We start from the raw sequence: 16,362 nt of genomic DNA on the forward strand, positions 1-16,362 counted from the left end.
TCAGGTCAAGTGCCCCGTTTGGTCTTCCATGCTACTTGCTCCTGGAAGTTCTATGTACCAATTTTTTTAGGTTTAAAGCCACATTTATGTTATTGCAAGGTGAGCTAAATTAGAAGGAAGAAGGTGTAATGCCCAAGCAGGACCTTACTAGCCTGTGGATAGTGGATTCAAATAACACTTCTTCAACCTCAGAAGCCGATGTGCAGTCATTGGCAAGCCAAACAGCAGCTGTGATACAAGCACAGACCAGCTCCTAACCATCCCATTTCAGCTATGCTGTTTCTGAATGGCACATCATGCTAGCATCCTAGCTGCACAGATGTGGCCCAGAAATCAGAGGAAGAGTAAGCGCTTCTTATAAGGACAGAATATGCAAGTCTCAAACAATGTCTAACTCTGGCTAAAGCTATCAAAATCCTTGCTTCCAGCCAGAGAAGTCTTCAGTTCAGTCCCCAAGATGGCAGTCAGAAAGCAATCAGCCTTGCAGTCCCCTGAGGGTTTGCTGGGAAGTGGATAAAAGGAAGCCCTTTTTGTGCCTTTTTACCAGCCCAAGGTAAAAGCCTAGGCAGTAGTTAGTGATGAAGAGTAGTAGTTGAAATTCTACCCAGTAATTGAAACTCTAATCAGTGCTGACTCAACAAGAATGAGTTAACCTTTTAATGGGAAATTTACTATTACAAGTAGGCAGTTGTAACTGCATGGACATTTTAAATGTAGAGGCAGTGAGTGGAAAGCAATCAATCCTGGCTTCAACACAAGTAAGATCTCCAACTGTGTTTATATAGATTGTCCTCTGTACCAGTCTACGTATAGGTGATGGTGTTACACAATCTATGACCCTGAACAGTCCTATATTACCATATTCTTCTTGCAGAAGAATTAACGATCTGCAGGAGCAGTTCGACTCTGGGTCTGTGCATCAGGGAAGGACATACTTGTTCATGCTTCCTGGGCTGAATTAGAAATGTTACATGGCTTATCTTACTGATTGCAACCAACTGGCACAGCACAACTAGCAAACATTGAGCATACATGAGCACACTATATGCAAACAACTTAAAAGAGTTAAACACATTAATTTAGCATATTTCATTAGCACACAGGAGGCAATTGTCTCTTCGCAAACATTTTACAACCCACTAGAGGCTAGGTTTCTTGACTAAACTCTTCCTTGCAAATTCTCACCAACATTTAGGAGTCATCCCCATTAGTTAGAGTTTTGAGGGAGAACGAGTACACATTCCACAACCAGCAGTTTCTCTTCTCCACTCTCCCCTAAAGCTCCCACTTTGATTTTTAAGTTGCTTGAGATATGTTAGCTAGGAGGTGGTAAGCTTTAGCATCCTTATAGCAGTTTCATTACCGTTTCATTTGGAAACTTTGCATCTTTGTAGCTAGAGGATTCAAACTCTGATGCATATTTGCAGCCGTATCAGCTAATTAGTCAGTTCAGACTCTCATAGGAGAAGGCACCGTCTACATTAACGATCTGTATCAGCAAATAACCTTATTGATTGTACCATCTCCACTGAAAGCTATCTTCATCTCATGAGTCCTTTCAGCATTCCTGTACAGAAGCCCTGTGAGGATCAAGCCATGCTCAACATGGGTATGGGTGGCAGGGTCTCACTCTTAGGAGATAATTCCTTCGTATCAGCTAGCCAAATATCTTAGTAGTTTAAAAAGGGTCCTGAAGTTGGACGGCTTACTCCTTTTCCAGCGAAGGCTCAATTATACCTAGCATTCAGTTGTGGCACCTCTTGGAGTCAGGCCCTTCATGACAGCAGAGTTTTCTGTTGGGCCCATGAGGATTTTAGAATTGTTTATGGACTCACTCAGCTGAATGACTGAAGTGAATAGGGCATACCAGGGAGTCCAGTAGCACATTAGTAACTTTCAAAGTTAAGTTTCATTAAGACTGTGGCCACTTACTACTTAATGATATGAAACAGTACATGTGAATATGAAGTAATAAATATAGAGGGGAAAAAAATGCAACTGGAACCTTTCAACTGATCATTGCTTATTCTCCCTGCAAAATTCTACTTGAGCACAATTTGTATATACATCCACTACAACAAACTGGTCTGGGTCTCTATTTTTTTAATCTAAGACCATGTCAAGAAAGATGCTCCACAGTGGGAATATTTATACTACTATTATCACCATTTCTATGCCCTAATTAAATTGTGGACCAAAGGAAAAAAACCAACCAACCAACCAAAAAAAACCCACATTTTTTTTTTTTTAATTCTACAAGTTCTTAGAAATTCTGAAGGAGTTATCCTAAAAAGATCCTTTCAGAATTTTCTGGCTTAAAATTTGATAATTCTTTTTTAGTTTGGTTAACTATGATTAAACTATTCAGTGTTTAAAAAAGAAAAAACAAGGAATTCAACATTTGGGAGAAACCCTACAACAGTAGCATACAAGAACTTTCTCTCAAACTGCAATATATCATTTCTTTTAATTACATCAAATGTTAGTTTTAACTGAGTACGAAAAATATCTCAGCTGAGCACTTTACAAAGACAACACTATAGTTTATGAAATATACACACACACACACAAATTAAATTTTTAAAAAGCCTATTAACACTATCACTTTGGAACAGTGTTTCTCTGCCTTCCTCTTCTCCAGGAAAGCTTTGCTAGGCACCCTTCCCTTTCTTGGCCTCTCTCCACTGTTCCCTCTATTTACCCATACCTTCTTCTTCCTAATTTTTGAACAGTCCTCACAGTGGGGACCATTTCTGCAAAATGGTGCAGAGGTAGCTTCCTACAATTGTGCTGGGAAGCCACAGACATCACCAAAGTTGTTCATGTGCTTTAAGTTAGGGCCATAAGTATTGGGGATTGGTGTTCAAGAGAGTCCCATGAAGTCTGACAAACAGTGCCTTGAGTTTTCCGCAAGAGTCTGTATCTTGGTCATTTATGATGCTTGTATTACCATTTTTGCATTTCACTTGACTTTTTCAAGATGGTGCTAGCTAATGCTTTTTTGCTTGTCATACAGTTTTCTTTCTGGCTTTCATATTGAGGCCATCCTGGTTGTACAGAACACCTCACAAGGAAAAATTTAAATCCATAAAGGATGATAATCCAGTCCTATTTATTTTCTGCAGGCAATGCTTTTAGACTTGGATGCTACAACTAATCTCAAAAAAATCTGTGTTTGGTTGGCTAAGTTGAAATAAGATGTCTTACATGAATACTTGTAGGTACCACTCTCTTCAATGGGAGTAGCAGATACTGACAACCTCAAAAAGTTACATCTGATAGTGGATTTTGCCATCCAACTTCAGGTGCTCAGATTGAGAATTTTGGCCCTAATGTTTGCTGCAACCTTAGGTTTGGGTCCAGTTCACCTGACAGTGTCCCTTCAAGCAGGAGCTTCCCCATAGCTGCATTCTCTGATTCTGAGATGTTTAGGATGCTTTTCATATACTACAGTTTCTGAAGGTCAGTGTGTACACAATTTAAGACACAGTGATAAGACAGTGTATGGAACTACTTGGCAGTATTTAGCTGGTACAGTTTCTTGTGGAAACAACAGAATTCCAAAACACACCACACTGAACGCTTATGGGTTATTACAAGCAAAAATCCCAAGACACCGGGAATTAAAAAGCGGAGTTCAACAAAGGAACACTGATATCATTGGTTGATATGAATAAAGTTGTGCCAAGTCTTCCTTCTTTGCTTTTTCAAGTGGAGAAATAAACTGGGAAAGGAAGCAGAAGGGGAAAAAAAAAAAAAAAAAGACGTAAACCAACAGTTATTACAGAGCTACTGTTGCACTTTATCTCACAGAAGCATGTGCTGTCAGAGAATGGCAAACACTGTTAGCACATCTTTGCTGAAAGAGCATGACATGTCTTGCACACAGTATGCCTTCCTAGCTGGAATGGGGATGTTCCTCCTGTGTCAAAAGGAGTTCGGAGGGGGAACTGGAGTGGAAAGCAGGGAAGACTGTGGCTCGAAAGATAGAAAGGGCAAGGACTGATGGTGATGTTAGCTGCAATCCCCAGCTCCGGCAACACCTGCAGTCCCGCATGTTGTAACTCTTCCTTCAGCAGGGAGCCAGCCTGCTTCTCCAGGGCCCCACTACCAGGATGGTAGGAAGCCTGGCTTAGGCCATTTCACCACCCATGGTAGCTTGTTGCTGTGAGGAACTACCCAATTTATCTGCATCTATAGCTAGCCCTGCGTGGAGGCTATGATCTTGTTCCCATTCAAATCAGTGACTGGAGAAGCCATGCAGGCCTTGGCTGTGACACCACTTGGACATTTGATGTCAACAGGATTTAAACACATAATTGAGAGCTACTGTAAATAAATACATCATTGAGTTCAATACACAGGGTCCTTCCTGAACCTGCAACCTTTAGGCACTATTACAGAAGGATCAAATAGATTGAAAAAATAATTTAAGATCCAAAGTTTAAATACATTTAAATCTCACTAAACTTGCACTAGGTCTCACTATGGTGAGCCACGACCTGGGTTTGATGATGTGACACTCAAGTTTATGATTAAATACCCTAAACCCAACCTAGGTCATGTCAAACCTTCTGTATCTGTTTCTAAACTTACCAGGACAGGCATCCAACATTTAAAACCAGGAGGGAAGCAATGTTATTACTTGTATATAATTTCAGCCTTAACTTCTAAGGAGAAATTATGAGCTATCTTGTCTGCTTCTTACTTTCTTGTTAAGATACACATAATGGTCAATGATGCATATATACACAACAATCAGTTCAATGGCTGCACATCTGTCTTCCCAGGTTGCTGCACTAGACTGCAGAACAAAGGCCCGTCTTTCCCTTGAAGCCAGTTGCCTTGAGTACCCAGTTAATATAGTTAATTAATATCTAGCCATTTTCCATTCTTGCCGTATCAGTGTTACGAAACCCTAGAATTATTCTGGGTCACTCTGGTGCCAGCATTCATAAGACTAATAAACTGCCACATGTATCTCAATCCATTTAGTCATGTTTACAGGTGATTCTGTAAGCCTTCTTTACAGAAGCGTCAGAGGAAAATGGAAACATGCCGAATACAAGGCATGTAATTTGAGAGCTGGGAATTAATTCACATCCACGGTCTAGCCTCCTGGTGAATCTCTTCTGGGTTACTAACTGGGTTGTCTAACTCAAGAAATCTCCCTTTTAGGAGTTAATGCCATATTACAGTTATGTCACATAACAGCTGTTGCTAACACAGAGGTTACATAAATAAAATGTTCAGTTCCTGTCATTACAAGATCCCTGGCTCCCAACCAGCGCGACTGCTATTATTCATTCATATGCTATCTTTCCTATAACAAATATGTGGAATGAGATGATCTTTCAAGACAAGAAATCAGTAAGACTTTGGGCCATGTTTTAACAATATTTAGGTATTCAAGATGCAAAGGGATTTTCAGAAGCACCAACATCTCAAATTCCAGCTGATTTGGTGGGAACTAGGCACCTATGTGCTTTTAAAAAATTCATCAGATGCCCGTTTGCCTGTGGGCCTTCACCCTCTTTTTATAGGCCTGAGGTAATTCGAGCATTACTGTTCTCACTAGAAAACACCAGGACTGTGGCATTGGTTGTAATGAAAGGAAGATATCTGAAACTGCATAAAAATTTATATAAACATGAAAAGGGAGACTCTTTAATCCTAGGGAAAGTTATGTAACATGCTAATGTAAAATACATTAACTGTCAACAAATTCTACCTATATAAGTGTCCAGAGAGTTTGCAGTAATTCTCACTATAACAGCATGACACTAGAAGGGGAATTTCACAAATTAATCAGTTTAAATATTTGATATCCATTTTTTGTTTTGTTTTTTAATATATCAGCACTTCATAAGTCACAGAGCTATTGAGATCATAAATGAAAGAGAAAATTAATTACTCACTTATAATTATAATGAGAATGACTGCGCATACTACACCAAGGATGATCATCATCTATAAAAAGAAAGTTATGAGAAAAAAAAAAAGAGAAAGTCAGGTTTTCACATGAAAGACATTAACCCTTCAGTTTTTTTGTTGTAACATAGTGGCTCATTCCTTGCACTTTTAATTCTTGCAAAAACTCACTGCAACAGACTTATTAAGGTCCCAAATTTAGTGTCAATTTTAGGAACAGCTGACCACCAGCAATGGACATAGCCTCTTGTCAGGGCTAGCAAGTTCTTGCCCATCAGCTAAAATGCAGTGACCAACCTCGTCCATTTCCAGCAGTAAAGTAAAGAAAAAGTAAACTTCCCAAGTAAAACAACTCCAGAGGTGATTTAAGTGGCTGGATTCACACATGACCATGTACCACTTTATAGCAGAGTAACCTGACCGCTTTTCACCACATTCCCATAGTCAGGGAAGTGGCAGCTGGAGGTGTCTAATGCCTAGCAGCTATTTGTGCTGGCTTTGTGTACTTCTGCTGTTCAGAGCGGTAGCCCATGCTAGCCAGCATGGTTTCCAGCATGTTAGCCTGGAAATAGCTTATTGCAAAGTTGAAGTCTGTTCCCACAGGAACAGATACATCAGAGCCAGCTGTACATAGACCATACCAGCACTGAGTTGTGTGGGGTAGAGGCTCTCACATGAGACTTGCTGAATGCTAATGAGGCCACCAGAGATGCTGCAGTCCAATTCCCATCATTACCCCAGTGATAATGGAAAGACTGAAAAACAACAAATATGGACATGTCAAACCAAGGCCTTCATTCCTCCCAACATATGTCTGGAGGACAAAGCCAGCCATTGGCTTGCAGGAGATTTATTTATTTTTCCCTCTCCTTCCAGAGTTTGGGAGCCAGAGGAAGGACAGGGGGATTCTGTTTGTCAGGGTAAAGCAGGAAGGGACAATGAGGGTAGGTTTGAAGGTCTAATATAGTGTAGGTCATTGTGGTGACTGCAGTCAGTATGGGTGAACCTAACTCGAAATCTGTGTCTGTAGCTCCCAAAAGCCTTGCTTCCTGCACTGTCAGGCAACAGCTAGAAGAGGCCCAGAAGAACTGCTCAGTTGAATTTCTAACCTAGATCCACTTATTTCTGGAGTGTTTGTGCGTGTAGTTTACCCAGAATATTTTGCCTTGCTTTACATTTCATAGCACTGTGGATTGAAGAGACAAAGCAGGCAACAGACTGGTGAGAGATACATGTGGGATTCTCCTTTGGGAACAGGTGGTTTTATTTGGGTGTACATGAATGGTCAGCAGCAAAGACGGTATTGAAGAGAAATGGAAATGAAGCTGAACTTTTGGCATAGTGTTCATGTTGGTGGTGCATGAGTAGAAAGAAGCAAGGATATGGGGTCTTATATGAATAAAAGGAGCTGAAGTTTCTGGGTCCAGAAAACACACATCTTGGAAGAGGTCTGAAAAAGCAAAGGAGAGTGAGGTTCCCTCTGCTCATGGGAAAGGATGAGACTTTGAAGACAGCAGAGGAGCGAGCTGGTTGATTAAAGTCCTGCTCTATCCTAATCTGCCCCTCTTTTAAAGAGACTGTCATTTCCTCACTTCTCACAGTGGTTTGTGGAACCAAGTATTGTTTTGGTAGTTTACCATCCTAAAGAAAGATCAAGAGGCTGATGATCTCCCACAAGGAAAAAGCTTCTTTTCTCCCACTACTAGAATTCACTACACCTGTTCAGGTTTTGTGGTTCACACAGGGAACTGACACAAATTAACATGGAATGCTCTCCCATCCCTATCTGCAGGCACTAGCTGAAGCATCAAAATTTGTATCTACATTTTATATACTGCAGAATTATCTAAACAATAGGGTCTGGTAAAGATCAAAGTTGCTTGACTTATTGTCCTGGAGCCTAGAGGGCAAGGCATCTCTTTCTCCCCTTGACGAGACCGCTTAGAGATGCCATCCTGCAGGCAAAGTCCCATTAAATGCAAGTGAAAGTAATGTCTGCCATGAAGTGATTCTGAACAAGAATTTATATTCCTTTACCTTGCAATTTTTCCACCAGTATTTTCTCTTCAGTTTGGCTGCACTGGTTTCAAACTGTGAGGCACCTGCTTGCAATGCATCTGCCCGGTTGTCAAGCTCTGATAGCTTCTGGTCTCTTTCTAGCACCTTGTCCACGTTCATTCTCATGATGTCTACCACCTGCAAAGGCACAGCCTAATGTTAGATTCCACACACAGTAAAGCTGAAGGTCACCCATATGTTCACACTCTGGAATATCACATATCATACTGAAACCAGCCATTTGCCATTATGGTGTGTGATGGCAATTACCTGGACAGTGCCCCACAAACCACACCTATGGAAAGAGACACAGTGAGAACAAGATGAACATAGCTATACTGTGCTCAGATTCCCTTAAAGGTAAAAAATAAAGGGACATTATGAAATACCGTAATTAGTTTCATTAAAGCTTTTGATTTCTTTTAGCCTACAACTAGCTACTTCACTATAGATACAAAAAACTGGAGACCAGTACCTCTATACTACAATTTGGTTGACATTTGTCCAGTCATCACTAAGACAAAGCCATTATTTTCCTTGTACATTTAATATAACTTCCTTATCTGAACTAGAGAAATTGGCTAGATAAAGGTCATTCTAAAGGGAACTGTATGCATTTCCCGACCGAGGAATTTACTCATTCTGCAGATATTTCTTGGACAAGATGACTTCGACTTCCAGCCATAATTTGAAGTCCTGCTTGAAAGTGGAGGAGGAGAAAATTTTACCTGAGAAAATTCAGCCTGAAGTGTAGCAGGGAGCTCATGCCACCTCATTGCACAGCCTCAGTGAAAAAAGTGTGCACAGCCAGTACACAATAGGTAAGGCCCATTCATGCATATATTTTATACATTGAGTTAGATGAAAATCCTCTTCTAGCAAGCCAATAACTAAATAGAAATCCTATACAAATTCATCACTAATATAAATGTTAGACAGTATACCAATCTCAGTGAAGTTGTGTCCACTTATTCTAGCAGTGGATATGGTTACTGGTCTGTTACTTCTTATACTCTGTAATAAGGAAGTCCATGTTGTTTGTATTTAATATAATTTAACTATTACCTGCAAAAACCCAGAGTTATTAAAAAAATACATTATTTAAATACAGTGAGATGAAACTGGTAGTGAAAGAATCTTTGAAAGGACTGGCATAGGGTTAAACACTGTTCCAAAACGCAAAAGATTTGTTTCACTTGTCTACCAAACCTAAAACAAAATCAAATGTTTTGGTCAATCCAAGTTTTCTTCCTTGCTTTTGCAAACCAAAACCTTCCAAGTGTTTAACTTCATATCAAATTAAAAAAAAAAAAAAAAAAAAGGTTTTCATTTCTCAGCTAGTATTTAGTGGAATTTTGTCTTGGTACCATGTTTCATAGTGAAAATTTTAAACTATTTGAAAATGCTGAAACAAAATACTGTAACATTTCCTACCCATTCTCTCCTTTTTTTTGCCCAGAACTATTTATTGAATTTAACCTGACTACAGTGAACACTTGTCCAGATGAGACTGCATTTTTGTCAAATAAATAAATGTTTCTCTAGACTAAAACCAAGTTCTGGGCCTTAGAAAATAAGCTCTAGGATGCCTAGAGAAATCAGAGGGGAAAACCCAACACGGATATAGCTGAAATACTATGTCAGCATTGATATTGCATTAAAAATGTCAGTTATTTTACTAAGGCCAAAAATTTTCTCTTAAGCAAAGTCGTGATTGTGTTGCTGAGTTTTGGGTTTGGGTCTGAAGTGCTGTGCAGAATAGCACTTGGAGCAGAATAGCCAGAGGAGTGTAGTGCTGTGCTGTGGTGTTTGGTGCCACCTACAGATTACTTTCCCACAAGACATGAAAGGAAAACAGGAAAGAGCTAGTAGGAAGGTCAAAGCAATGCTTAACAGATGAGATCCTTAGGTGCTATAAACCAGTTTCACCCTAGTGACTTCACAGTACTGAAAGCCCAGTGGCATTTTTCTCCCTTGGCTATTCTTATACTGTGATTTCCCTATTAAACAAGGATCTGCTGACCATGTGCTCTCCACTCAAAACCTATACCGACCTTAGCCTCGCCCTCACATGGGAGGCGAAAAAAACGTGAATCCTGATTATCACCCACATAATCCTCAAGTCCAAGAGCTACTCACTATCCCCTCATACTGGGTAAGAGTTCCTGCCAAAATTACCTCATCATGCTTCACAAGAAGACAAACTTGCATGGGCTTGAGTGAAAAGTCTCAGAATACAGAGTATCTTCAACACAAAGCGAGGGTTGAGTATCTTAAACACTAGCCTCACTGGAGCCATCTCCATTGATCTGCTTGAAAAGCCCTATGTATCTGACCTGCATCACTCATTTTAGACAATAACTAGCAATTATTTTTTATCTTCTAGGGACAATTACCTTTGCTGTAGCTCACATAAACAATTACAGCACCATCATGATGTAATATGTTCAGGACAAGAAGTTTATTTCATTATTCTGACCCAAGACAAAAGCTGAAATGTAATATTCCTTTCCCCACTGCAAGAGACACTCCACTAATGTCAATGAAGTTAGTGTGATGTGAGAATCAGTGATAATGAGAGAACCCAGCCTAGAAATTTCTGCAGACGTTTGTGCAGCCAGAGGATGTTCTTGTGATCAGCTCTGAGCATCAGCAATGGGGAGGCCAGAAAGACCCTATTTCAGATCTTCAGCAAAGAAAAAGTTCTCAAAAAGACAAAGCTCAATTTGACAGATGTATTTAATTCATCTTAAGAAATGCATTTGAGTTGGATGTCGTGACATCTTCTCTACTATTTTTAAAGCATACCTGGAGCTTTTGAAAATAGAGGCCTTTATGCATGTAAATAGCTATTTTCTAACGTGTATTTTATTGAATTAGCATTAAAGAATCACACAAGCCCTGGCCACTTCCCCATGGACAGTAAGCAATTAGTTACTTAAGTCTTTGTAGGGGTTTAGCAAAACTCTATACTTAGTACCCAGCACACAAATCTGCACAGCAGGTGTGCAAGGATGCTACAGCTGCTACTGTACTGCTGGTATGCTCAGGGACTACACCTGTGAGCGGCGGTACACTCACTTATTCCCATTATCACAGCAGTTAGATGGACACTGGCATTACAGCCAAGGTGGCAGGGTAGTCTGTATGCTACAAGAATTTAAGGATCCAAGCTGGAACAGGCACATGGTCCTCCAAGATGAACAAAAGGAGTGGGGATTTGTTGAAGATGCTGTTATGACATTATGTGTGTATGCCTTTCTTTGGGGATAAATTGTGATGATTAATCAATAGAGCTCTGGCTAATGAACACAGCCCTCAGCTGTACAATTCTCATGGCTTGAATCTATCTATGAGAAGCTGATGGTCTGTCCCTGTGAAACAGCCTGTGAGATTAGCGTCTAACCTTTAGGAATGCAGGAACACATTAAAAGAGCTGGTTCCACTATGACATTTCCTCCTAACGTGACTGACTGGGATGAATTCCTGAATTGGCACCAATGCCCATGTTTATTCTGCGGAAGTGTTACTGGTACAAGGATGTTCATACTCAGAAACTCTCTTGTACTGTCTGCCTCCTCATAAATGCCATCCTTTGGTAAACCTCATTTCCTAGATCCACTGCCTTCAGATGAGCAGGAGTTGCTGGATCACTAGGGAGGAAAGCATCTTAAAGAAAAGAAAATAGCCACATCAGCACCCTTGTGGTGAGCAACAAATCACCTGGAGCCACTTACCTCATCCACCCGGGCTTGTGTCTGCTGCAGCCGTTTGCTGCTTGACACATTGGTAGCAGGAGGTGGCCCTGCAGCCCCAGCACTGGTGGGACCTTGGGTAGGAGCTGGAGCAGACCTAGATCAAAACCAGAGAACATAAAAAGTGACTGAAACCATCATCACTTGTTCACTACCCCTTTTCTGGAACAATTCAAAAGTACCTGTCTCTTAAAAGGAGTTTTCCATTGTCTCACAGTCCACATTTTCCATTCCTGGATCACAACCCTAGTGTCCCATTCCCTCCCATGCTGCAGTTAGTTTTCACACTATTTCTTCATAGGACCATATCAAACTCTTCCCCTCCCTTGCTGCCTTTTTAAACAGCAAGCGATTCAGATTATCTACCCTAAGTTAGGCCAATGGCCAAACTGATCACAGGCCTGACTAGCAGGGCAGAGCTTATGTCCCACTGAGGAAACAGACTCTGCTCCAGGTACTTTGTGTTGATGCTATAGGAGCCAGGGCTGCGACCCTGCCTTCCTCCTCAGTGTGCTGAGTGATGCTCTCCCCTGCTCCACGGTGTTTGGCTGGAAGCTAACCAAGTAGAGATAAACAAAAGGAGAGGAGAAAGAAATGGAGGAGGAAGTAGGGGTGAGAATTGCACACAGCATGGGGTTAGTCATCTCAGGCATTCAGCAATGCTTAACCACCCCACCGGTGGTCACCAAATGCCCCACCAGAGCAGTTGGCCAGGCTTGAACATCTGCCACGGACCCTGGATGAATATTTGCAGCAATCCTGTAAACAGAGCCCTCATCTCCTGCGTATCAGCTCTCTTCTTAAGCATCAACACTGGCTTTCCCCAGCTTGCTCGAGAACAAAAGACAAAACAAAAGTCCCTTAAAATCCAAAACAGGTCCGGTCTGTCTCAGTGCACAAGCTTGTGCAGACAAGTCACCCGGCTGGTGTGAACAGGGTCCCTCAACCTTAGCTAGTCATTCTTCACACCCACACTTTAACCTGTGAAACCTTACCTTTCCTTTCAAGGGACCCCTGTCACTTCTTCCTGCAGAGAAATAAAACCCTTCCTGAAGCTGCAGAGGAAATCCCTAAGCATGTGAACTGAAAAATATCACAAATCCCACTCATGCATTACCAATGCCTTCCCACAGTGACAGACTGAGAGAACACAGTGTTTCTCTGTGAATCATTCCCTTTTACATCCTGGGGTCTGATTAATACTGCTGGAATTATGGCCTCATTAGTACACTGTCAGAGCGCCTAGGGGCACTAAAGTTAGTTCCCCAAAGGTACCTTAAGCTGCAAAATTCAGTTTGACAGTATCGCCTGTGGGCTGAGAACCCTACAGATAACACTGACACTCACAGACTCCCAGTGATGGAGCAGCTGTTTGCAGACCCAGAGCACTGCTGTATCTTACACTTTTTTTTAACTGTGGGTGAGAAAGTCATTATCAAGCTTTAGTTGAAAGAAAAGAACTTGAGGTGTACACAAATTACTCATCCTTTGAGGACCTCACAGCCACTATTAAAAACATAAAAGACCAGATGCTGCTGCCACATGCAATGGAATTACTCCAGGATCCCAACAGGATTTATTCTGAGTTTACGCTGTTGTCACAAAGGATCAAAATCTGACTATAATGTACATCAGACTCAAATAACACAAAACAAGATCTCCCTGGAGCATTAACAACTTCAAAGGGAGTTCCTTGTACAACAACAGAGCTAAAATTGAAATTGTAAAATTTCTTTGCAGTCAAGGAAGTAAATAGACTTTTTCCCAATTAACACAAGCAGCATTTTTTCTATGGAAACATTGTGTCACACTGTTCACTACTACAAACGTTAACAGAGCGCCCCTCTTGAGCTATGTACTGTTAGCATCCCAGAGACTACAGAAGGGAAGTGCGTGAGAAGTGTTTTTCCTGGCCATGTGTTTTCGCTAGTAAGCATAGCTTATAAGTGCAGCGGTGTTCTTGGTCAAAGCTATGTGATAACTCAGAAGTTCAGTGCTCTGCCATATACCTTTTCTGCCCAGTACTTTTCATCTGGTTTTGCACCTCCCAAGCTGTCCTTAAAATGATTTGGCATAAAGTAGACACTTCCCACTTTGTTCTCTTCCAGCATCCTTGCTGCCATCTAATTTGCTTTCACCTGTATTTCCTGGGGCTTCTCTGGTCCCTGTGTAAGGGAGGAATGGATGGGAAGAATGGGTGTTTTTACAACTACACTGACCATCCAGCAGGAGTTACTGTAACTACCAAAAAGAGATGGCAATCTTTATGCTAAGGTACAGCAAGCTTGTAATTAACATATCCATCTTAATTAATTACATAAAATCTAATACAAGAGCAACCAGAGCTGGGTGCTGCCTGCAGTGCAGAGCTACTCTTTCCAAACCTTTTGTCTCCGGAGTTGTGCTCTCCTTACACAGTAACAGCAGCTGCCTCGCTCATGGCCCCGTGGGTCAGAGCAGTGAGCTGCCACAAGCAGAAGAGCGCTCACCAGAAGAGATGTGGCACCCACTACAGAGGGGACAGCACACGTTCCCAGACAGGTTCTAGGAAGTCAGTCCTTAAGCACATGGCTTTAATGCCACCAGCAGCTCTTGCAGGTTACCAAGGCATGAGCTGCCTTGTTAATATCCAAAACAGACAAAACAAGCACGATGATACCTGCATCACCTCTCCTCCTCTCAGGGCGCTTCAGAACAGGACAGAGGGGTATCCATGCTTCTGGCTCAGCCCTACCAGTGTTTGAGCTCTGTAGAAAGCATCCTGCCTGGGCAGCAGCAGAAGGCAATACCTCTGTGAGCTAATGTGGCTCCAGTCCCACAAGGCATCCATTAAGAGTTTGTCTTTGAACCTAAGTTTTCTAGTAAAGAAGGGAACTGAAGGCCTACATCACTGGAAAGCACCAATATTCTCTGGGATATCTTAGTGCAAAAACGCTAGAATGAAAGTCCAACCTACATTTACATAATTATTCTATTATTGCCTCTGTACTGTGTCATATCAGCTTATAATTTCTCAGAAGCATTGTTCAAAGAAATTTATGCAAAACATTAGCACTATGTTAGAGAGGCTTTCTTTTGAAATACATGAAGCATCACAACTTTAAAGTCCAATTTCTCATGGCCTGGCATGATTTTTGGGAGCTACAAAAGAATGCAAAATCCATATAAAAGCTCCAGCATGGGGCTCCTAGCTATCAGACTTGTGTACTTTTTTTTTTTTTAGGAAAAGGAAAAAAGTTACCATTGATGCTGAAAATCTTCACTCCCAAGAACAGGTCAAATTAATTTTGAAGGGGGAACAAAGCTCCCAAATTATTGTTGGTGAAAAAGGGTATAAATCCCTAGCAAATGTTCTTAAATGGCAACCACTCTGCAATGTCAGAGCACTGGGGTATACTCTGGGAGAGTGATGAGTACACTCACTTCAGGACAACTGTACCACACACTTAGAGCCTTGGCATTTAGGTCGTTCTTTATATAACATTAGTTACATCCTCACTCCCCACCATGCCAGATTTTGCTTCAGTTAGCACATGAGCAATCTGACTGATTGAAAGCAGGTGCTGGATCTGTGTATGTATGCAGCCACCTAGGAAGAAACATTTGGGGACTGTCCTAGTGATTCAGTAAAATGGTCTCAGCTGACTCAGATGTCCTTAGTTCTTCTGGTTACTTGCTGGGCCTGAAACTGGTAGGTCAAAATCATGACTAAGACATTTCTCATCTCACCTGGATATTTTGGAAGCAGTTTACTACTTAGCTCTAACAGTTAAAAGGAGCTGCAACTCTAATTAAGAGAGAATTGGAGATATCCAGTGTCACTGTTTTCCATTTCAGCACTGGCTGAAAGAACATTAAGGATGACTATATCTAATGTTTTGGGAAGCTGCCTGACACATACTTCCATTTTTGTTCATATGTGTGAGCTACGTAGGAGAAATTTTTCGTGTTAGTCAGGCTAGGGAAGAGAGATGCACAATGCGAATACCAGGAGGATGCCAGGCCACCGCTGTGACTTTGGTACAGTTTACATTAGGACCTCGATAGCTGCTTTTAGCAACTTGTTTTATCCATCCAAAGTGCTTTTTAAAGCCTCCAGCTACAGGACCTAATCCCTTCAAAGTCTTTATCCTGACAACAGTGCAATAAGCTGAGGAAAAGCTATTATCCCTGCATATGGCTGGGGAACAGGTATAGGGAGATTAAGTGACTTGCTCAGTGGCACAGAAAACCTGTGGCAAAGCAGCCCAGGCCTCTTCATTGCCATCTTTCTGCTCCCCTCTTCTTTAGCTACTGACTCCAAATCAAAGCTCACAACCTATTTCTAATAGCAGGAGTTATTTTCTCCCTCTCAGACTTAAATAGTGAGAAACACACAGTTAAAGGTTACAGCATGAGGAAAGTGAGAATTGCATCAGACAGCTTTAGCTGGTATCAGCTGGCAAAGCTCAGGGCAGGGGGCAGTGAAAGTGCATCAATGCAGCAAAAGATTGACTAATGATCCTTATAAAAAGTGAAATGAAGGAGGCAATTTTCTATGAATCCCAGTTTGATTCCTTTTCCCTCAAGCCCTTTCTCTGTTGTTCAAATAAAACATAAAATTGCACTGCCTCTCTTC

The 16,362-nt window shown here is 41.3% G+C and overlaps 1 protein-coding gene across 1 annotated transcript; it reads right to left on the minus strand.

Moving 5' to 3' along the window:
• Positions 1-3,667: 3,667 nt before the first annotated feature.
• Positions 3,668-15,651, minus strand: LOC127020163 (vesicle-associated membrane protein 2-like). Its single transcript, XM_050902629.1, is given in 7 exon segments — positions 3,668-3,724; positions 5,919-5,970; positions 7,969-8,127; positions 11,727-11,841; positions 14,986-15,008; positions 15,010-15,114; positions 15,646-15,651. Coding segments are annotated over 7 exon segments (477 nt in total). The 3' UTR covers positions 3,668-3,707.
• Between the last annotated feature and the right edge of the window lie 711 nt (positions 15,652-16,362).

The sequence above is a fragment of the Gymnogyps californianus genome, chromosome 10, assembly GCF_018139145.2.
Source record: "Gymnogyps californianus isolate 813 chromosome 10, ASM1813914v2, whole genome shotgun sequence".
Classification (NCBI taxonomy): Eukaryota; Metazoa; Chordata; class Aves; order Accipitriformes; family Cathartidae; genus Gymnogyps; species Gymnogyps californianus.